This window comes from Octopus bimaculoides, chromosome 13 (assembly GCF_046866305.1).
Source record: "Octopus bimaculoides isolate indiv1 chromosome 13, ASM4686630v1, whole genome shotgun sequence".
Classification (NCBI taxonomy): domain Eukaryota; kingdom Metazoa; phylum Mollusca; class Cephalopoda; order Octopoda; family Octopodidae; genus Octopus; species Octopus bimaculoides.
In genome coordinates, this window is record NC_142940.1 from 25,368,879 (window position 1) to 25,391,352 (window position 22,474).

Here is a 22,474-nt window from a genome sequence, read left to right on the forward strand (position 1 = left end):
GTGTGTAGTTCAGTTCTGTGTTAGAGTTCCAGTTTTATCAGACATTCTTTTCTTCAGAATCTTCTTTCAATAGTATTTATATATTTTTCACTGCGTGTAGTTCAGTTCTGTGTTAGAGTTCCAGTTTTATCAGACATTTTTTTCTTCAGAATCTTCTTTCAATAGTATTTATATATTTTTCACTGCGTGTAGTTCAGTTCTGTGTTAGAGTTCCAGTTTTATCAGACATTTTTTTCTTCAGAATCTTCTTTCAATAGTATTTATATATTTTTCCCTGCCTGTAGTTCTTCCATTTCAACACTCCTACGAGCATTTGTAGCATCGGTACCACTGTTATAATGATACTGTTATACAGTGGGAGATATCCTCTTGCCACTGATATGTCCTGCATTATGACAAGGTATTTCATCAACTGCATGACTGGCCCATACAGTGTACCTCACCAAGTGACACTGCTTGCTGTGTCTGTCCACCATTTATCCATAGTGGAACAGTCCACTTCTCACTTGGGGGTGTCCGTCAGCCACTTTAAACTTTTTACTCTTTCTCTTTTATGCTTTTACTTGTTTCAGTCATTTGACTGCGGCCATGCTGGAGCACCGCCTTTAGTCGAGCAAATCGACCCCCAGGACTTATTCTTTGTAAGCCTCGTACTTATTCTATCAGTCTCTTTTGCCAAACTGCTAAGTTACGGGGACGTAAACACACCACCGTCGGTTGTCAAGCGATATATACGACGGGCTTCTTTCAGTTCCCGTCTACCAAATCCACTCACAAGGCTTTAGTCGGCCCGAGGTTATAGTAGAAGACACTTGCCCAAGGTGCCACGCAGTGGGACTGAACCCGGAACCATGTGGTTGGTAAGCAAGCTACTTACCACACAGACACTCCTGTGCCTATTGTAAATTTTTGTAAACTATTGTAAATTTCTACTAATTGTCAACTTACAAGTGGTGGTTTCACATTGTGATTTTTACAGATGAAACGTTGGCTCTGTTGGAGTCATTTCCATATTTATCATTATATTTTGTAGTAGGGGTTCTGAATGAGACGGGAAGATGTAAGATGACCACCAAAAAATGGCAATGCAAAAGTTTTCAGTCACCTCACATAAACCAATCAAGATACAGTGTTTTAAAACAGAAAAATGTCTATAATGAAAATTCATTACATAATGTTCATTTCAAGAAGTTACTGTACATTGTTAATATTTCGTGTGGCTTCCTTCTTAGCTTGAATAATCGCATCAATGACCTTAGGAAGAGATGTGTACAAATCCTTCACCATCTTCACAGGTATGAGATGAGTTCGTCAGAAGAATCCATGCAATCTTGAAGAGTTGTGGGAGCTTAGCAACTGAGAATGGCATCTCATACCTGTGAAGCTGGTGAAGGATTTGTACGGATCTTTTCCCAGGCACATTGAAACAATTACTCAAGCTAAGGGAAGCCACATGGAATATTAACATTGAACAGTAACTTCTTGAAATGAACATTATGTAATAAATTTCCATTATAGACATTTTTCTGTTTTAAAATACTGTATCTTAATTGGCTTATGTGAGGTGGCTGAAAACTTTTGCATGGCCATTTTTGGTAGTAATCTCAAATCTTCCCCTGTCATTTAGAACCCCTGCTACAAAATATAATGATTAGGTATGGAAATGACTCCAATAAGGCCAATGTTTCACCTGTGAAAACCACAATGTGAAACATCCACTTATACGTTGACAATTAGTAGAAATTTACAATAGTTTAAAGTGGCTGAAGACTTTTGTAAAGTATTGTATACATATAAAACAACCACAAGTGTATATAAACAAACTTACATCTTATTTTTTTTTTTTTAGAAGCATTGAATGTGTATTGTAGGATACAGACAAGGTGACAATAATTTATTTACTTAAGTTTTAACATCCCCTTGCACAGCAATACTCCGGTCCCAGCATTTCTACTAGTTTTGAAATCTGGCCTGGAAGTCGTTTTCTGTAAAGGAGTTGAGGACCTTCTGTGATTTGCTCTTGATCTTGTCAACAATGGAGACTTTTGAGCTGCATTTTCATCTTGGGGAGATGGAAGTCCGTAGATGCTGAATCTGGCAAATAGGGTAGGTGCAGACGCGATATCATGCTGTTTTTAGTGAGAAGAGCTCAGTGTCAGGGTGCATTGTCGTCGTGAAGAATCCATTTCTTTGCAGATGTTGGGATTACCTGCATGGACCCATACGACAGACCAACAACATCAGAAACATTGCTGATTGTCCTCTGATGATCCTCATGCATGAACTGATGAATTTTCTCTCCATATTTCCAGGGGTGATGCTTGTGGTAGGTCTTCTAGGAATGTTCTTCCACTTTTGAAGCACCCATGCCACGCAAAACATTGTATACGACCCGATGCATCATCACTGTAAGCTTTCTGAAGCATCCTCAATGTCTTTGTAGCAGATTTCCAAAGTTTCACACAAAATTTCACATTAGCTCTTTGTTCCAACTTCCTGTCCATGACAAAAAATTGCAAACTACAACATATACATGATCACAAAAACACAAATTTCACAACTTGCAAAGTAAACACAGCAGCAGTATTTGGAACATTGCCACATGAAGAGCACTGCTAACTCTCACTCTACAAGCAACCATGTGCTGCCATACTACAGATCTAGTCTTGGAAGTTTTTGATATCACCTCGTATATATATATATATATATATATAATATATAAAATAGAGATGTGTGTGTATTCGCTTATCACGTGAAAACGGCTTCACCATTTACTTCCATACTTGTGATGCATGAATAATTTTACCTCAAATAAATGTTAGGCTCTTCATTTGATTTTTTTTATTAAAAATAAATAATATTGCTTTATATTTAAGATTCACTTCTTTAAAGAGGTTCCTCAATGTCAACTTCCGGTAGCCATAGTTTTTTTTTCACTTTAACTTCAATCGTTACTGTTCTCACTAAAAGTTTACGTTTTCAATTGCTAACAAGTTCACATTTACTGGTGTAAGTAATTTCATAATTTACGAACAGAAGTACGGTTTTGTGTTTTCCTGTTGCTGAGGGTTTTTTTTTCTTCTGGTACCTTCGATACTGGCTCTTTGGTTCACTGAGTGACAAATTTCGCTTCAACCTGTACAATACTTTATTTTTCGTTAAAATTTCTTATTGACTTTCTGCCTGTCGTATTCAAAAACATAATTTCCGTTACCAAGTTATTTTCATTGTTTACTATCTTCTGCACTCGTGTATTTCTGTATACGTATATAACCATGCCTAGAAGGAAAATGTCAAATTTGTCTATAAAATCAAGGTCAGCCAAAAGAACGTGTCTGTCCAGAAAAAGAGAGACAGCTGCAGAAAGGGAAGCACGCCAAGAAAAAAACACACTGTGCACTACAAAAGCCAGAGCATCTGAAAGTGATGAACAGAGGTATGCCCGACTGACAAGGAATAGGATCTCCACTGCAGAACGAAGAGCAGTTGCAACAGCTCAGAGAAGCAACTTCTATGAAGCAGCTTTCAATTATGATCCAGCAGTTCATTATGCGGATGACACTAGAGTTTCCATTAATGCAATGACAACTGAGTGCATTCATTGTAAAGCACCAAATGCTTCCATACTTGTGATGCATGAATAATTTGACCTCGGATAAATGTTAGGCTCTTCATTTGATTTTTTAAATTAAAAATAAATAATATTGCTTTATATTTATGATTCACTTCTTTAAAAAGGTTCCTCAATGTCAAGTTCCGGTATTGACATAACAACGGCAATAAGCTTCACTCTCTACTTTGACGTTTTTGTACCAAATGCTTACATAATTATGATGCAATGTCAACTTCCCGTATTGACGTAGCAACGGCAAAAAGCTTCATGCTTCCATACTTGTCATGCATGAATAATTTGACCTCGGATAAATGTTAGGCTCTTCATATTTATGATTCACTTCTTTAAAAAGGTTCATAAGCAACAATTTCATTCCCGGGCAACGCCGGGTGGCTCTGCTAGTATATATATATATATATATATATACATACAGTAATCCCTCACCATGTTGCAGTTCACCTATCATGGTTTATTATTTAAGCTTATGTCGATTCTTCTGTGATGTTTTACATTTATAATAAAATATATACAAATCATAAAAGTAAAAAAAAAAAATATACAGTACAGTACTGTTTCTACTTTGCGGATTTTCACCTATCACAGGGGGTTTGGGAACATAACACCTGCAATAGTCAAGGGATTACTGTGTATATATAATCATCGTTTAACATCCACTTCCCATGCTGGCATGGGTTGGACAGTTTGACTGAGGAGTGGCAAGCCAGAAGGCTGCACTAGGCTCCAATCTGATCTGGCTTGGTTTCTACAGCTGGATGCCCTTCCTAATGCCAACCACTCCGAGAGTGTAGTGGGTGCTTTTTATGTGCCACCGGCATGGGAGCCAGTCAGGCAGCATTAGCATCGACCATGCTTGAATGGTGTTTTTTATGTGCCACTGGTACAATGCCAGTCAAGCAGCACTGGCATCAACAACACTCAAATGAAGCTTTTTATGTGCCACAGTTACGGGAGCCAGTCAAACTGCACTGGCATCAACCATGCTCGAATAGTGCTTTTTACATACCACCAGCATGAGAGCCAATCAAGCGGCACTGGCATCAACCACACTTGAATGGTGCTTTTTACGTGCCACCAGCATGGGTGCCAGTCAGGTGGCAATGGTATCGGCCACACTTGTGATGCATGAATAATTTGACCTCGGATAAATGGGTGCCAGTCAGGTGGCAATGGTATCGGCCACACTCAAATGGTGCTCTTTAGTTTCCATCCACCAAATCCACTCACAAGACTGTGAGATGCCCGAGGCTATAGAAGACAATTGCTCAAGGTGCCACACAGTGGGACTGAACCATGTAGTTGGGAAGCAAACTTCTTACCACATAGCCATGCCTGCACCTATGCAAGGAATAGCTAATGATCTAGTTGCAATACATCTGCAAGAGTTTCCTTGGTAATTAATGCACAAATGCTCTTTCTAAGATCTAATTTTCTGGATAAGAGATTACTAGAACATATCTTCATCATCATTTTAACATCTACTATGCCATATTTGCATGTGTTGGACAGAATTTGTTGAGCTGGATTTTCTATAATCAGAAGCCTTTCCTGTTACTAATTCCAACCTGTTTGTTCACAAGATTAGAAACAAAGGACACTGCTTACTTGATGGTGACACTAGTTTACAACTCTCACATGGTGTCAAGGCAAGAAACAGTTAAAACACACACACACATATAACAGACTTCTTTCAATTTTCGTCAACTAAATTCATTCACAATGATTTAGTTGGCCCAAGGCTATAGTAAAAGACACATGCAGTGAACCAAACCCGGAACCATGAGGGTGGGAAACAAATTTCTTACAACACAGCCATGCCTGCACCAAATATTATAATTTACATTGTTTGAATTATTTAAAAATTACCAAAAATTATTTTTAAATGACGAATATTTCAATTTTTAAAAAATCATTTAAAGATTTAACGATGTAATTACAGCTTAGTGCTCAATCTTGACTTTGTTTCCTCATGCATAATTTTCAATGAAATTTTGTAGTGATACATTGTTGAAGATGTAAATTACAAATATGTTGATAAAATTAAAATAAAGAAAAATTCATACCCTTTTAACCACCCAACAGCTTGCTCAAAATTATTGTACAACTGTATCTATGACATTCTCTTAATTGATAATTATTACCATTGATGATAAAAAAAAAGGCAGCTATTTTTTAGCAGACAACAGTACAAATTGAATGTAATCAATACAAATCAAAATGATTTATATTTGTAGGCCATATGTGAAATGGGAAACTTTTTTTCCATGCTTTCCAATTAATGTTGACAATAACATCACTCAGAATAATGTCATAGATTTTTACTTTGATTTTTTTTGTTTATTGTTGCTGTGCAATGATTTTGAGCAAGTTATTGAATGCTTAACAAAAAAGGTATGGACTTATTCTCTTTTTGAGTTAAAAAAAAGTTAATGCAACAAAATTCCACTAACAATTGTAATCATCATCATCATCATCATCATCGTTTAACGTCCGCTTTCCATGCTAGCATGGGTTGGACGATTTGACTGAGGACTGGTGAAACTGGATGGCAACACCAGGCTCCAATCTAAATTTGGCAGAGTTTCTACAGCTGGATGCCCTTCCTAACGCCAACCACTCAGAGAGTGTAGTAGGTGCTTTTACGTGTCACCTGCACAAAGGCCAGTCAGGTGATACTGGCAACGGCCACACATCTTCAAAAATGCATCTCTACAAAATTTCATTAAAAATTTAGGAAATTATGAAGAAACAATGTTGGAGAGAGGAGAGGATGACACAAAGCTGTAGCTATGCAAAAAAGTGTTTTGTATTGTGTACTCATCATTGTAAATAATTAACAAAAGAAAATCACATGCCCCCCCCCCCCCCCCCCCCCCCAATGTCAGGTTTCTTTATAGCTTCATGCATTAATAATGGAAGGCTGTTGTAATTGTAAAAAGCATGCATATACATTTGGAAGTAGAGCTTTTTCATTAAATATCAATCCAGCATTGGTTGGATTGATTTTAATGAAACTCATCATCTTCATAATAGCTTTCAGAGTGACATAAAAATCATAGATCTTTTCCTTTGCTACTAGAATCTATTGATTAATAATTACATATTTCTAAAACAAGAAAATAGTGGTCATTCAACTGCATGACTTTGCTACAAAATCCATTATATTTTCATTTAGTGTTCAGCAGCACCCTCACAGCATATTGTGGCACTAACCTCAAGGACTGCTATTCACAAGAAAAGTTAGCAAAAGTTCGAAAATTGTACATGATGATGATCATCATCATTTAACGTCCGTTTTCCATGCTGGCATGGGTTGGACAGTTTGACTGGGGACTGGCAAGCCAGGAGGCTGCACCAGGCTCCAATCTGATCTGGCAATGTTTCTACAGCTGGATGCCCTTCCTAACGCCAACCACTGAGAGTGTAGTGGGTGCTTTTTACATACCACTGGCATGGGAGCCAGTCAGGTGGCACTGGCAGTGGCCTGTGCTACCAGCACAGGAGACAGTCGGGGCAGGGGGCTGGCTTTGACCTCGTTCAGATGGTGCATTTTACATGTCACCAGCATGGGGAGCCAGTCAAATAGCACTGGCAATGACCTATGCGTGAATGATGCTTATTGCATGCTACCAGGCAGCACTGGTATTGGCCACAACTACAATTTCCATTTTGATTTGACTGAGATCGTGATTTTGATTTTACTTGACTCAAAGGTCTCCTCAAGCATGGCATGTTGCCTGATGATTCAAAGTACTTTTTATATTTATCTCACAAAATATATCTTTCTAAAAAATGCAATCAGAGAAAGGAGAGATCATTTGTTAACCTAATGACGTTCAAGTAGAATGTTGAATGAAATAAATTTTGTTGATTACTATGCTGAGGAAAAAAAACTATGGCTGTGACATAATTGTTGTTCTTTACCCACAATTATGGCAACACTTGAATGCTAAGGGTGCTGTTTTATTCTATCTCTGAATGCAGAAGTCAATGTCTCACCAGATGGTGAAACAACTCTGTAGGTGTATCAGCCTCTTCCACTGCAACACAAGAACTGCCTGAGGCCACCCACCGATGCAGACAAAAAAACTCCCCCACAACAGCACAAGCTTTGTTGAACCATATTTATTTATACACATCTAAAAAGTCAGTGTTGTGGGGAGACAGTAGGAAGATGGAGGTAAAAGGCACGAGTTTTCTTGCCTTGTGACTAATAAAAAAGTTCAATACACCTGAAGTACCAAGAGATTGAGAGGTTACTTGAATTTCCAAATTATGTTACGGACAGGTACAGTTAGAAGTTTAGAATCACAGGGATCCCTTGTTTACAGACCAAAGAAAGGGTGCTGTCATGACAGTTGTGTTTATTTCAATGGTTTAAAACAAAAGGGCCCCTAATATTTCAGAATTATAATAACCAAAAATCTCAGTTAGATCAAACAGAGTAATTTGCCCACCCTCTTGTCAATCCTCACAGACCAACAGTACCAGTCCAGTTACTAGGGTCAATTATTTTACCTGCATCCTCTCCCCTCATTATTTGTTGGTATGTACCAAGGTAAGAAATCAACATCATAACTTCGCTTCACGTAGCATTAAGTTGTAAGCTCATTTTTCTTTCCCTATCATCAACTTTTGTAATATACTAATATCAATAATGCAATGATATTTTAAAAAATGAATCTAATATAATAATGGGCACAGTGTTTTTATATATTTGTGTGTATGTGTATATATATGTGTATATATATATATGTGTGTGTGTGTGTGTGTGTAGATATATATATATATATATATACCTATATTTGTCCAAAATCACAGAGTATGAGAAAGAGTAGTATAAGTGAAGGGAGAGGAGAGAAAATAGTAATTCAGTGAAGAAGTAGAGTAAATAGCCATGACTGAGTGATAGAAAGTAATAGTGATGAAAGACTGAAAAGAAACAGGTCTTCCTTGGCTTCAACTGCCTTGAGTACGTCAGAACAGATTTCAACCTTTCTGTCCTTCAAATCAGATGTCAACGGCTGAGGTACCCATTTTGCACACAATTTCTGATACCCAAAGTTTTATACCATCCTCTGTAATATTACCATGGTCCAGTTGTACTGAAAGCTTCATTGTGACTCATCTGTCTATGTGAATCAATTCATCCACTTGTTGGCAATTAGAGTCAGGGGTCACAGCCAGTGACCTTCCACTGTAGGTTCTGTCTTCATTGTTGGTTTTCCTTGCTTTAAACTTCATCTATCCATGCACATTGCCCTTGTTAGTGTAAATAACCTGTAATCTTCTGTGGATGTCAGACAGCCTGCAACCCTCTTTCATCAAGAACTCAAAGATAGCATGCTGCTTCTGCTTGGAAGCCATTATTTGTCGACAGTGAAGAACAGGAAGAAGAATTACTTTGCCAATTTGAATGATCTATGTTAGTAAATACAAAAATAATGCTACTTTTGCATTACTTCTTATATAATCCTTCATTATAAAATTTTTAAGAATCAGTGTTAAGTTATTAAATAAATCCTTAGTAGTATTAAAAGGGGAAAGAGTATAAGAAAAAAAGCTTTATAGTATTTCACCCCATGACAAAATGTCATTATTTGGCTATATTACTCCACTATAAAATGTATGTAAAAACAAGTGAATTTAGTAAGTATGATAATAGTACAAAAATGGATCAATTCATTGAGAAAAAGTCATGCATTATGAGAATAAAATCATAGTGGTCATTCAACATCACAAACTTGAAAGAAATGGTGCAGAAATGGATCTAGCTGAACAACAAGCATGACATACAGAAGACATCTACGATGACCATCAGTTTAATTAGTCATTTCAAACTAGTGATTATAGAGAATAGATGTTATGGTTACGTTTCTAATTTCATACTTTTATCTGATTCTAGGTGATTGGTTAAGAGAAAGATATGCTACTCATATAAAGATATTGGTCATTTTGCAAGTATATGCAAATCAACCAGTCCCACAACTTCAGTAAAATTTCTGTTCGCATTAATATACACGGCAATTAACATCAATAATCAACGTCGTAATTGTGTTAACATCCACTTTTCTATGCTTACATGGATAAGATGGAGTTTGTTCAGATAGATTTTCAACAGTTGAATGCATTTCTTGTCACCAACTGTCACTTATTTCCAAACAAGGAAATATTTTCCTATAACATGTTTTCATAGAAGACTAGAAACAAATGGTACCTTTTGTAAAACAGCAACAGTGACATAGGTTTAAATTATCATTTGATGCCCAAACAAGGAGGCATAAACACATATATACATATGCACATAGTATGTTTATATCATCATCATCATTATTTAATGTCCATCTTCCATGCTGGCATGGGTTGGACAGCTTGACAGGAACTGGCAAAGACCACAGGCAGCACGAGGTACCATACACTGTTTTGACTTGGTTTCTACAGCCCTTCTAAATCCAACCACTTTAGAGTGTACTGGGCACTTTGTACATGACACCATCACCAATGCCTTTTACATGGCCATCAGTAGGCTCAGCATTTTGAGATTGGCCTTCAGTACTTCATCCCATGTCTTCTGGGGTCTCTCTCTTCCACAACTATATATCATCATCATCATTTAATGACTACTTTCCTTGCTGGCATGGGTTGAACAGTCTGACAGGAGCTGGCCAGCTGCAGAGCTGCCCAGACTCTGGTTTGGAATGGTTTCTATGGCTGGATACCCTTCCTAATGCCAACCACTTAACAGGATATGCGGAGTACTTTTATAAGTCACCAGCATGGGTGCAATTACATGCCACCAGCACTAAGTGCATCTTATGTGGCACTGGCATGAGTGCATCTTATGTGGCACTGGCATGAGTGCATTTTACATGGTACTGGCACCTGCAAGACAAAGACCTCTCAATCGGTAGAGGGAGTGAAGGCATGGCCATAAAGGACAAGCCTGTATGTATGGATGGTCATGATTTTGCTTAGCTTGCTATGTCTTTTCCAGGACAGCAAATCGTCACAAGTCCCAATCCCTTGTTATCTCCTCAGTGAGGCTCAACATTTAAAAATCCTTTCTCACCATTTCATCCCACATCTTCTTGGATCTACCCTCACCCGTATGTGTGTGTGTGTGTGTGTGTGTGGTAACAATATTCTGTATTTTCTAAATTTATACCCTTGTAACAAAGTAAGAAATGATGGTTAATAATGTTTATTATTAGGATTGATTACACAGTTGTGATGTTTAGATTAAAAAAGATAATTGCTATAAATATATTACATTCATATATATAATTAAGTTGACCTCTGTTAATTTAAACACATGATGCATGATAATTCTGATTTACAGCTGAGCAAGTATTAAAATATGAAGATCACTGATCCATGATGGCCCAGGCTATTAATATGTCTGATCACTTCAAACCACAAAGAGAAAGAGCTTTATGAATGTCAACCATTCTAATCAGAGCCATTATCTCTATACAATATCATTTTTAACATATGCTTCTTGATTTGTTGTTTTATTATTTACATACATATGTATCTGTATGCATGAGTGTATGTGTATTATATATATATATATATATATATATATATATATATATATTATCATCATCATCATTTAACATCCATCTTCCATGCATGCATGGGTAGGATGGTTGATAGGAGCTGGATTCCATGCTGTGCATGGTGGTTATGGCTTTGGCCATAAAAAGGAGGAGAGAAGAAGACTACTGGAGTTCTGTGATGCAAATGATCTCACGATCTGCAACACTAACTTCAGAAAATCAGCAAGCTAGCCACCTAATCACTTATCAGTCTGGTGAAAATATAAGCCAGGTTGATTACCTCTTCATCAGGCAACAAGATAGGCTGATGCTCACAAATGTGAAGAATGTATACCCCAACGTAGGCTACTAGTTTGTAACTTTAAAATTAAGGCTAGAGAGACTTGGAGAAATAAACCATGCTGGAAAAGAAGATTATGGAAGCTCAAAAACCCAGCAAACCAACAGAAATCTAGAGACATTCTACTGGAAGCCTATGATGATAGAGAGGAGGAGGAGGAAGGAACATATAGCTTAGAAAACAACTGGAAGTTCCTGTGGGACAATTTACTGGGTGCCACTGATTAAATCTGTGGCTGGTGCAAAGTCCCAGCTAGGCTGAGAGTGACATGGTGGTGGAACAAGGAGATGGATAGCACTATAAAAACAAAGAAACAGGTCTGGAAAGATTAGAAAAATGGTGGAAGCAGAGCATTATATCAGGGAGCCAGAATGGGAAGGTAGGAAACAGATTTACATAGCAAAACAAATAGCAGAAGGTAAGAAGTTTGCCAATAAGGATCAGAGGCATGACGTGTTCAGGATTGCAAAGCAGTGAATCAGAGAGAATAGAGATGTGGTAGGAGAGAAATGCATACGAATGGATAATGGTATGTTTGTGCTTAGTGACTCAGAGAAAAAGGATGTGTGGAGATACCATTATAAAAGGTTATTAAATGTGGAGAATGATTGGAAGGTGAGTCTTTCAAATATCAAACCAATTGAGGGACCAGCCATCTTAGTGGATAACAGTAAGACAATTAAGGATATGAAGGCAGGAAAAGCCCATGGACCATCGGGTGTCACTGCCGAGATGATTAAAATATCAGGCAGTGTGGGATACAGCCTAATCACTCGCATAGTTAATCAGGTTATTCAGGAAGGCATCATCCTCAAAGACTGGTGTAGTAGTGTTATAGTTAGCTGTTACAAGAGTAATGGTGATGCCTTACACAGAAACAACTACAAAGGTATCAAACAGGTAGACCGGGTCATGAAAATTACAGAGCAAGTCATATCTCAACTAATTAGGAATAGAATTAAACTAGATGAGATGCAGTTTGGTTTTGTTCCTCAGCAAAGTACCACAAATGTCATCTTCCTAGTGAGACAGTTGCAAGAAAACTATCTGGCCAAAAGTAAACCATTGTACTTAGCCTTCATCAACCTGGAGAAAGCTTTCAACAGGGTTCCCACTCTCTTATCTGGTAGTTTCTAAGGAAGCTAGGCATAGAAAAGTGGCTTGTCAGAGTCATACAAGCCATGTACAGTGATGCTGTTAGTAAGGGGAGAGTTGGTCTTGAATACAGTGATGAATTTAGCATACAAGTTGGGGAACTGCTATATGCTGATGACCTCGTTCTTATTGCAGAATCTGAAGCAGAATTGGAGAAGTTCCAGGTTTGGAATCAAAGGGATCTTAAAGTTAATAAAGCAAAAACTTAAGTTGTTAGCAAGAAAGCAGATTAGACTTCTTTCCGTCAGGTAAATGGCCCTGCTCAATATGTAGGAAAGGAGTGGGAAGCAATTCCATTTGCTGCACCAAGTATAAGCTACTGGTGCATAAGTGATGCAATAGAATCACATGTAGGTTAACAGATAAGATCACTTTTGTGTGTGGCATATGCACAGGAACAATAAGCACTAAGAGCACGAGGGACTTAGACTTTCTAAAATGCCCAGGAGGCTCTCTTGAGGTAGTAGATAGTTTCTGCTACTTAGGTGACCAAATTAGTAACAGTGGTGCATGCTCTGAAATAAGAATAGGATAGAGGAAGTTCAGAGAGCTACTACCTCTGTTGGCAACAAAAGAGCTATCTCAGAATGAACGGTAGATTGTATGAAGGTTGTGTACAAATGACTATACTACATGGTAATGAGACATGGGCTATGAATGTGGAGGAATGAAGGTAGTATGCTCTGTTAGATTTGCAACATCAGCATGCATGACCGACAAAGTGCACCTGTGTTGAGAGAGAAGTTAGGCATAAGAGGAATTAAATGTGGTATTCAGGAGAGGAGAATGCGTTGGTTCGGATGTATGATGCATATGAGTAAGTGCCTGTCACTGAAAGTGGATAGTACCTGTGGAAGAGGGAGACCCAAGAAGACATGGGATGAAGGGGTGAGGACTGATCTTAGGATGTTAGGGCTCATGGAGGAAATGACAATGAACTGAGATGTTTGGCAATATGAGGTTCTAGAGAAGACCCGCCCATGTCAACGAAACTGAGTGCTAGAAGCTTTGTGTCCATCCACATGTAACAACAAACTTTTCACACACCCTACTCCAAGAAACCAAACTACATCCTTTCTAAACTGCATTTTTCTCTTCTTCACATTTCCTCTTCACAAACTATGATTGCCTCCCACTCTCCTTCTCTGCCCTGCTTTCCCCCACCCATTTCTCTAACCAGGTTTTTGCCAGTCACTGCAATCCCCACTCCCTACTGGTACCTTCTTAGCAATACCTGACTCCACATAATATGACCTCTGTACCTATCTCTTCCTTATTCTACCATCACATCTATGCTCTAATCCATGGATCTCCTCTACAGCAGCACACTTGTTTCTGCCCTTCATTCTTGATCACTCTCTCTCCTTCTTTTATTTTTTACCCCTGACTATGTATCTAAGTATTTCCTTTACATCAGCACACCTGTTTCTGTCCTCTTTTTTGTATCTCTCTCTCCCTCTCCTCTTTCTCTTCTCTCTCTCTTGCTGGGTAACCATGTACCTCCTCTATAGCAAGGCACCTATTTCTGTCTCTCTATTCTTCTGTCACGCTCTAACCTTTCATCATCTGATACCATATCACCCACTCCAATGCTTCCTGTGTTATAACAAAACACACGTTTCTACCTCTCTGTCACACTCTAAACTTTCATCATCTGACATAAGTTCCCCTCCTCAAATGCCCCTCCCCCTCTCAAGATTCCATGTCTTGCAAGTTACTTGGTGACCCTGCCAGTGCTGGTGCCATGTAAAAAGCATCCAGTCCACACTGTAAAGTGGTTGGCATTTGGAAGGGCATCCAGCTGTAAAAATCGTTCCACAAGTTATTACACCTGTACTTTTACAGGTGTAATAACTTGTCCTGTACTTTTCCATGTTATAATCTTAAGAATATGACTTTTCATGCTTGCATTTTTCTATGTAATAACATGAGTAAAATAGTCAAATGAATAACAAAGGCATGGCTGTGGGGTTGGGAAATTTGCTTTCCAACCACATGATTTCAGGTTCAGTCACACAGCATGGCACCAAGGGTATGTACAGTAATCCCTTGCCATATCACAGTTCACCTATCACGGTTTATTATTTAAGCTTACTGTATTTTCTGCTATAGCCCTAGGCCAACCAAAGCCTTGTGAGTGAATTTGAATGACAAAATTGAAAGAAGCTCATCATATATACATACATATATATGTATATAACAAAACAGCAAGTTAAGAAAACTTCTGGTATTCACCATTATACATGTTTCATTTCCTAATAAGAATCACAGTATGTGAGTATGTATGAATGTATATGTTCGTGTGCATGTGTGTGTGTGTGTGTTACTATTTCTTTGTCTTGACATGGCATGATACTTCTAAACGAGCATCACTGCCATGTAAGTGGTGTCCTTTGTTTCCACTCTTTGATAAAAGTGTCTGGTCATGGGGGAATATTATGTTGCTTGGAAACAGGTGAGAGATAGTGAGAGTAAGGGCATCCAGCCATAGAGAATCTGCTACAATGAAATCCAGTTCACCTATGCAAGCATGAAAAATGGAAGCAATGATGGTGATGGCTGCTGACTTGTACAACAAGATTCAAAACCCATCATAGGTTTTAGACATGTCTCTAGGTAGGATACATTGACTCAATCCATCTAGCTTGTCTGTAAAACAGGGGTTACAATGATTCATATCCTATCAAGCAAGGAATGCTTTTCTCTCCTCTACTTAATATTAACCTTTTATCATTTAGATTACTTTGTCAAATGAGAAGCTTATTCATTCACATTGTTTTGAATTAATCATGCATCACTACATAGCTTTGAAACTTTGAGGATGTGATTATTTCTAGAGTGACACTGTAGAATACATGCGAGAGGCAGGATTTGGTCAGTTTGAACATAAATTGGGTAGGATATTTGGGCTGGATATGGCTGGTTTAAATGCTAAAGGGTTAAAATGATCTGAATTAAAAGTCAGCTTTATGAATCCTGCAATTTGTCACAGGGACTCCACTAAGCAAATAAACATTCACTGCTATTGTAGCAACAGAGATATTTGTAAGAGACAAGTGTTATCAGTTATAAAATTTAAGGAGTCTCAAACTGAATGTATTTAGATAACATAATTACCATTATGAGCAGTAAAACAGTTGCTATAGCCACAGGAAATAGGTGTTATGTTAATAGAGAATTGATCCAAGCTGAGAGATAAGTTTGCTGTTTGTGTATTTTAATAATACAGATCATACTGGAATCCAATACTCAGTTCATCACAATTGTTTCTTGTAACCAAGCAGTTAGAAAGGGAGCTGCAACAGTAGAACTGCAGGGAAGAGAAGAGTTGTATTTTTAATGTGTCTAACTGAATTGAGGAAATAGTGTGACAGGAGGCAGTAAAAAAAATGATGATGAAATTGTGAGTACAACACTGCTAAAGAAGACAATGGTGATAACAGTGAGTCACTGCTGAGAAATAACACTCCATCTGACAATCTGCACCTGCTGATTAGTTACGGTTCAGCAACTATGAGACAGAAATGTTGGGAAAAACTATGAGCTTACTACATATACAACCCATAGCAACTAGTGAATGAGTTCTGTTAACCATTTCGATAGCAACCTACCTGGGACTGCACCTAGTTCTAAGAATACAAAATTGATCATTTTAAAAAGTTCATCTTGAAATTTTGTGAGGTCACCAAGTCACTTACAAGTGCCCCTCAACTGAATGCGTGTTGGGGGAGGGGTAGTATTGAGAGAGGTGGCTTTATGCTAGGTGTTGAACTGTTAAGAAGTATGATAGAGGGACAGGAACAGGTGTCTTGCTGAAGAGGAGATACAGGCTTCCTCTGCTAGAAAGAGAAAGAAAGAGATGGTGTACCCTCAAGATACATGGAGAGAAGAGGGATGAAAAATCAGGTAGATAAGGTCATGAGCATGTGAAAGAAGAATGACAGATGATTAAAGATGGGGATAGAAGTGGATTCAGTGAATGGGGTGGAGTGGGGTGGCACATGTGTGGAGGTATGGCCAATGGTGAATATTGTTATACTTGGGGATGGTCATCTTTTGGCAGTTAAGTATTTATTTGATCTTCACTTTAGTTTAATTATTATTATTATTATTATTATTATTATTAGTTTATTCGTATGTCAAAGTTCTTTTGTAACACATTCTGTGACCTCTTCAGCAAATCTCTGTCCCTTGTGTCTCCTTCTGTCTGGCTTTTTCATTTTGTCTTTCAGTGGTGTGAAAGAACTTTGACAGGTAAATAGACTAAAAATAATAATAATAAAACTTAAGTGAAGATCAAATAAATAGTGTGTATGTTTAATTGGCAAAAAATGACCATCCCCAAGTATAACAATGAATGAACAAGTTTTATCAAATCTTCCAAATTCCAGGTTGTTTTGAAATTTAAATGAAACATTTAAGCAGTGTATTTCATTAGAAAAATACCATCAAAAGAGGAATGGGCTTACCATGAAGCTGAAAGTTCTGCTAGGCAGAAAGATATTTATGATAAAGAATAGGGGTAGGGCACCACCAACTATTTCCCATCCATAACCACTCCTCGGAAAATCAACAGAAGTGGACCAACAAGTGAGTCTATACATAGTTGCTCAACTGTTAGAAATAACATTATCACAAATCACACTTGGTTATCTCATAAAAAAATTAGAAAGACAGCACTGGATATACTCATCTTCACCATCATTTGATGTCTGTTTTCCATGCTGGGATGAGTTGGACAGTTTGATAGAGGCTGGCGAGGCAGAAGACTACATGTGATTTCACTGTCTGTTTTGGCAAGGTTTTTTATGGCAGGATGCCCTTCTTAACACCAACCACTATACAGAGTGGACTGAGTGCTTTTTATGTGGCACCAGCAATGGCAAGGCCTGTTTCAGCATGGCTTTTTACAGTTGGATGCTCTTCCAAACACCAACCACTTTACAGTGTGGACTGGATGCACCAGTACTGGTGGAATCACCAAGTAACTTGCAAAGTAAAGATCCTTGGGGGAAGAGGCATTGAAGGAGGTGGCCATGTGCTAGGTGAAGAGAGGTTAGAGTATGACAAAGGGATAGGAACAAGTGTCTTGCAGTAGAGGATACATGGTTACCCAGTCAGAGAGAGAGAGAGAGAGAGAGTATTCAAGAACAAGAGAAAGAGCAGGAGAGAAGTGGTGGTGAAGATAGGTGGACATGGCTGGAATGCTTATTACTTCTGGTCAACTCAATCAGAACTAACCTGGTGCGAAACAACAATAACCAAACGAAGCATCAGACTCCATATGTGGGTAATTAAGGAGATATAAGAAAACTCAGACAGCTTCAGTGGTGTTAGCTGGCAGAAAGGTGGGTGTAACGAAATCTTAAACATAAACAAACACTGTCATGTCTAACGTAAATTTTGTTGTAAATTGTTGTCGCCTTTTCAGAAAAATCCCATATTAGCTTATTTATCATCTTTCATCTACTTGTTTCAGTCATTTGACAGTGGCCATGCTGGAGCACCACCTTGAAGGGTTTAAGTTTAAAAAAATCAACCACTGGACTTACTTCTTTAAAGCTTAGTACTTATTCTATCAGTCTCTTTTGCCAAACTGCTAAGTTACATAAACACCAGTTGTTAAGCAGTGATGGAGAACAAACACAGGTATATTCTATTCTTTTATTTCAGTCATTTGACTGTGCCCAAACTGGAGCACCACCTTTAGTCGAACAAATCGACCCCTGTACTTATTCTTTGTAAGCCTAGTATTTATTCTATTGGCCTCTTTTGCTGAACCGCTAGGTTATGGTGATGTAAACATACCAACATTGGTTGTCAAGCATTGGTGGGGGACAAACACAGGCACACAAACATATACATACAAACACACACACACACATATATATATATGTACATATATACGATGGGCTTCTTTCAGTTTCTGTCGACCAAATCCACTCACAAGGCTTTGGTTGGCCTGAGGCTATAGTAGAAGAAACTTGCCCAAGGTGCCATGTAGTAAGACTGAACCTGGAACCATGTGGTTGGGAAGCAAGTTTCTTACCATAGTTATGCCTGCACCTATTTAAATATCTTTGCAAATCATTGTTAAACATCAATTTCTTACAATTAGTTTCAAAATATGACTCACCTTAATGCTGGTACTTAATCTCATCAACATGACCACCACTACCTGAGGCTATAAAAGGAGTCTCTAGACTAGACTTCACTATAGCAACTGTAAAACTAACAATGCAAACACCTGTCCTTAATCCTAATGACAACCAGACTCACATGAAGGAGACCTTCAACAACAATCCTCAATACAGCTTTCACAAACGTGACAATACTGGAAGCAGCTGCTTCTGTGGTAACAGACATTATATCACTTTTCCAAAGTAAATAACAAAGCCATCAGATATTAAACTGATATATTTTACACTGGTGGTAAAATAAGTTGAATAATTAAAATCATTTCTAATTTAAAGGCAAGGTGACATATTTCGGAAGAGGGAGGGAAGTTGATTAATTCACCACTACTAGTATTTTACTGGTACTTATTTTATCAACTCAGAGATAGCAAAAGCCAAAGTCAATTTTGACAAGATTTCATCTCAAAATCATCATCATCATCATCATCATCATCATTGTTTAACGTCTGCTTTCCATGCTAGCATGGGTTGGACGATTTGACTGAGGACTGGTGGACCAGGAGGCGACACCAGGCTTCAATCTGATTTGGCAGAGTTTCTACAGCTGGATGCCCTTCCTAACGCCAACCACTCCAAGAGTGTAGTGGGTGCTTTTACGTGCCACCGGCACGAGGGCCAGTCAGGTGGGTACTGGCAACGGCCACGCTCGAAATGGTGTATTTTACGTGCCACCTGCACAGGAGCCAGTCCATCGACACTGGCAACGATCTCGCTCGGATGTCTTACTGGCAAAGGCCATGCTCGAAATGGTGTATTACGTGTCACCTGCACAGGAGCCAGTCCATCAGCACTGGCAACGATCTCGCTCGGATGTCTTACTGGCAAAGGCCATGCTCGAAATGGTGTATTACGTGTCACCTGCACAGGAGCCAGTCCATCAGCACTGGCAACGATCTTGCTCGAATGACTTTTCACGTGCCAGGAAGGCGACGTTGGTAACGATCACGCTAGTGCTATTTACGTGCTACCGGTACGGAAGCCAGACAGCTGCTCTGGCAACGATCACGCTCAGACGGTGCTCTTAGTGCTCCACTGGTACAGGTGCCATCATGATTTCGCTTTCGCTCGCCCCAACAGGTCTTCGCAAGCCGAGTTGAGTGTTCCTACAAATTTAGTTCGATTTCGATTTCACTTGCCTCACCATGACTTTGCAAGCGGAAAATGTAAGGAGAAATAATTAAATGCCACAAAACATTTAGTCCAACCATATCATCTCTGTCCTCAATAATAATAATAATTGTTTACAACGTAGTCACAGAACAGAATTGGAGGTGGGGTAAAAAGCTCTTTTATCTTTTCTTTCAGCCATTAGACAGCAACTATGATGGGGCACTGCCTTGAGGAATTTTAGTTGAACTAATCAACCCCAGTACTTATTTTCTTTTTAAGCCTGGTACTTAGTCTATCAGTCATTTTTCCAAAACTTCTAAGTTATTGGAATGTAAACACACCAACACCAGTTGTCAACCAGTGGTGAGGAACAAACACAGACATATATACATATATATGGGATCTTTTTTAAAACGGGGCCACATTTTTCATTAATGTTTTACGTAGTGTTTTTGGTACCGAAAGACTTTCAAACTTCGTATACTTATCTATTTTGTGTTATAGAACAGAAAAATATTTTTGTATTCGAATTTATTTCATGTAAAAAATTGTCTTATTTCGATAATTTCAACCAATCACTGACAAGTATTCAGTTGTTTACATTTACTCCTTTGGCTGATTAAGCCATAGCTTCGTTTTATTTGCTTTTTTCATTTTCTTTTTTTCTTCTTCGTTTTATTTGCTTTTTTCTTTTTAAATTTGCTGTTTTACCCTAACCCTAACCCTATCACCGATAGAATTGTTTCAGAATCGTTTGTTTATGTAGTCGGCACTTAATGTATATCGGCTGAATGGACGTCAGTGATTGGTTGAAATTACAGAAATATGACAACTTTAACATGGAATAACTTAGGGATTTCTTTTTTTTTTAAGAAGACTAAGAGAAAAAGATGTTTTATATGACACATTCTACCAGTGTTCCAAGTTTCAAAGTGTTCCGTTAATGAAAAATGTGGCCCCTCTTTTAAAAAAGATCCTATATATGTTGTGAATCTTGCAGACAGGAAATAGATTTAATCCTAGATTTCCAAATTTAAATTAACACTTCAACAGCACTTTTCTCACAGTAAAACTATTGTTTTACTGTGACAGCAGCTTACATTTGCCAGGTGCCTTAGCTAAGCAAAATAATGTCTTCGCCTCTTGACCCTTCGACTCTCTTATAAGCCACCAAAAGCTAGAATTAAAATAACAAGTACCACCAACGAAATCTATTGTTCTCAACGATATGTCTATCCTTCTGGGTAGTTATAAAAACAAGAACCCCCATGCAAAAGTGATTTAGTGAGTGAGAACAGACTCTGGCTGAACAAAACGCTTGTCGCAAAAGGGCACAAAAGGTCAACTATGATATCTCACCAATGAAGCAGTTGTTTTATTACAACTTCAGTCATCACTGTTCCTTCATCATTACATAATGGCAATCAACTAACAACAAACTATTACAATTGGTGATGACCCTCGACTTCAACGAAGAACCAATCCTTACAAATTGGTGACTCAACCGTTACACTAACTAACTTCTACCATTCCAAATTGGTGATCCCAACGTTGCACCATAACAGGCATCGATTACAAATTGGTGACCCCATGTAAAAAGAATTGCTGCCTTCTGAAGCTACATTAGCTGCTATCTTTTCCTCACTACTTCAGCTTAAAAAAGAACTACAGTCATCATATCAAGTCGTTAGACCAAAGGAAAAATAACGATAACCTTCATCTCCACCAAGATGCATCCTCTTTCAACCTGCTACAAACAGCTCTATACTGTGATCCACACTACAATGCACTTTTCAACAATGCAACACTGCTGATGCACAAGGAATTTGCTGACCATAGAAGCCAATAAATGCATCATTTCGACAGCTACGTGCCCAGAAATTAACTGGATAAAACTATGGAAGTCCACACATGCAACATTTTCAACAGCCATAGACTTGAAATTTCTTTGCATGCACCTATTTTTGCATTTCAAATGCTACTTTTTAGCTTTTCAGGACCAGAACACTTTCTAACCAAGTTTGTCATTTTAGCTTGATTAATTTTGTTGTTTGCATTGCACATGCATTGTTCACCTGTTTTTATTACATGGTTTCTGCTAAATGTTCTTCTTTTGAATGTCTGCAATTCCTTTCTTCGCATGCACCTTTCCTAGGCGGCTGGCCTTGTGCATGCATCTGCACACATTGTTACACACACACACATGCCTTTCTCGTTTGTTTTTCATGCTCCATGACCTTGTAGACACAACTCGTCTCTGTAAGACCCTAGGTCGGTCATGCATACATAGAGAAAGTTGTTTGTCCCTCACAATGCGCCAGCATGCCACACTTTTCACTCCTGCACGATCAAGGCATATAATACCTCGTGCACCGGCTGGTATATTCAGCACTGCCTTAATCTCTGGCATATTCAATACCATACACTGTATTTGTAATCAATGCACTAGCATTACTGCATCAGCCTTGCAAGCTTTGTTGTA

The 22,474-nt window shown here is 38.3% G+C and overlaps 2 protein-coding genes across 2 annotated transcripts in view; one reads left to right on the forward strand and one right to left on the reverse strand.

Moving 5' to 3' along the window:
* The window catches only part of LOC106883741 (COMM domain-containing protein 8), a 45,421-nt gene extending 36,672 nt beyond the window's left edge, over nucleotides 1-8,749 (reverse strand). Inside the window, exon 1 of the mRNA XM_089362067.1 lies at nucleotides 8,690-8,749. Within this exon, the coding sequence (XP_089218193.1) occupies nucleotides 8,690-8,749 (60 nt within the window). The remainder of the gene's footprint in view (nucleotides 1-8,689) is intronic.
* Nucleotides 8,750-12,049: 3,300 nt separating this feature from the next.
* On the forward strand, nucleotides 12,050-12,894 carry LOC149132842 (uncharacterized). The gene is made up of 2 exons (XM_089362068.1): nucleotides 12,050-12,553; nucleotides 12,661-12,894. The coding sequence occupies exons 1-2, from the start codon at nucleotides 12,050-12,052 to the stop codon at nucleotides 12,892-12,894; spliced, it is 738 nt and encodes a 245-aa protein (XP_089218194.1).
* Nucleotides 12,895-22,474: the final 9,580 nt, after the last annotated feature.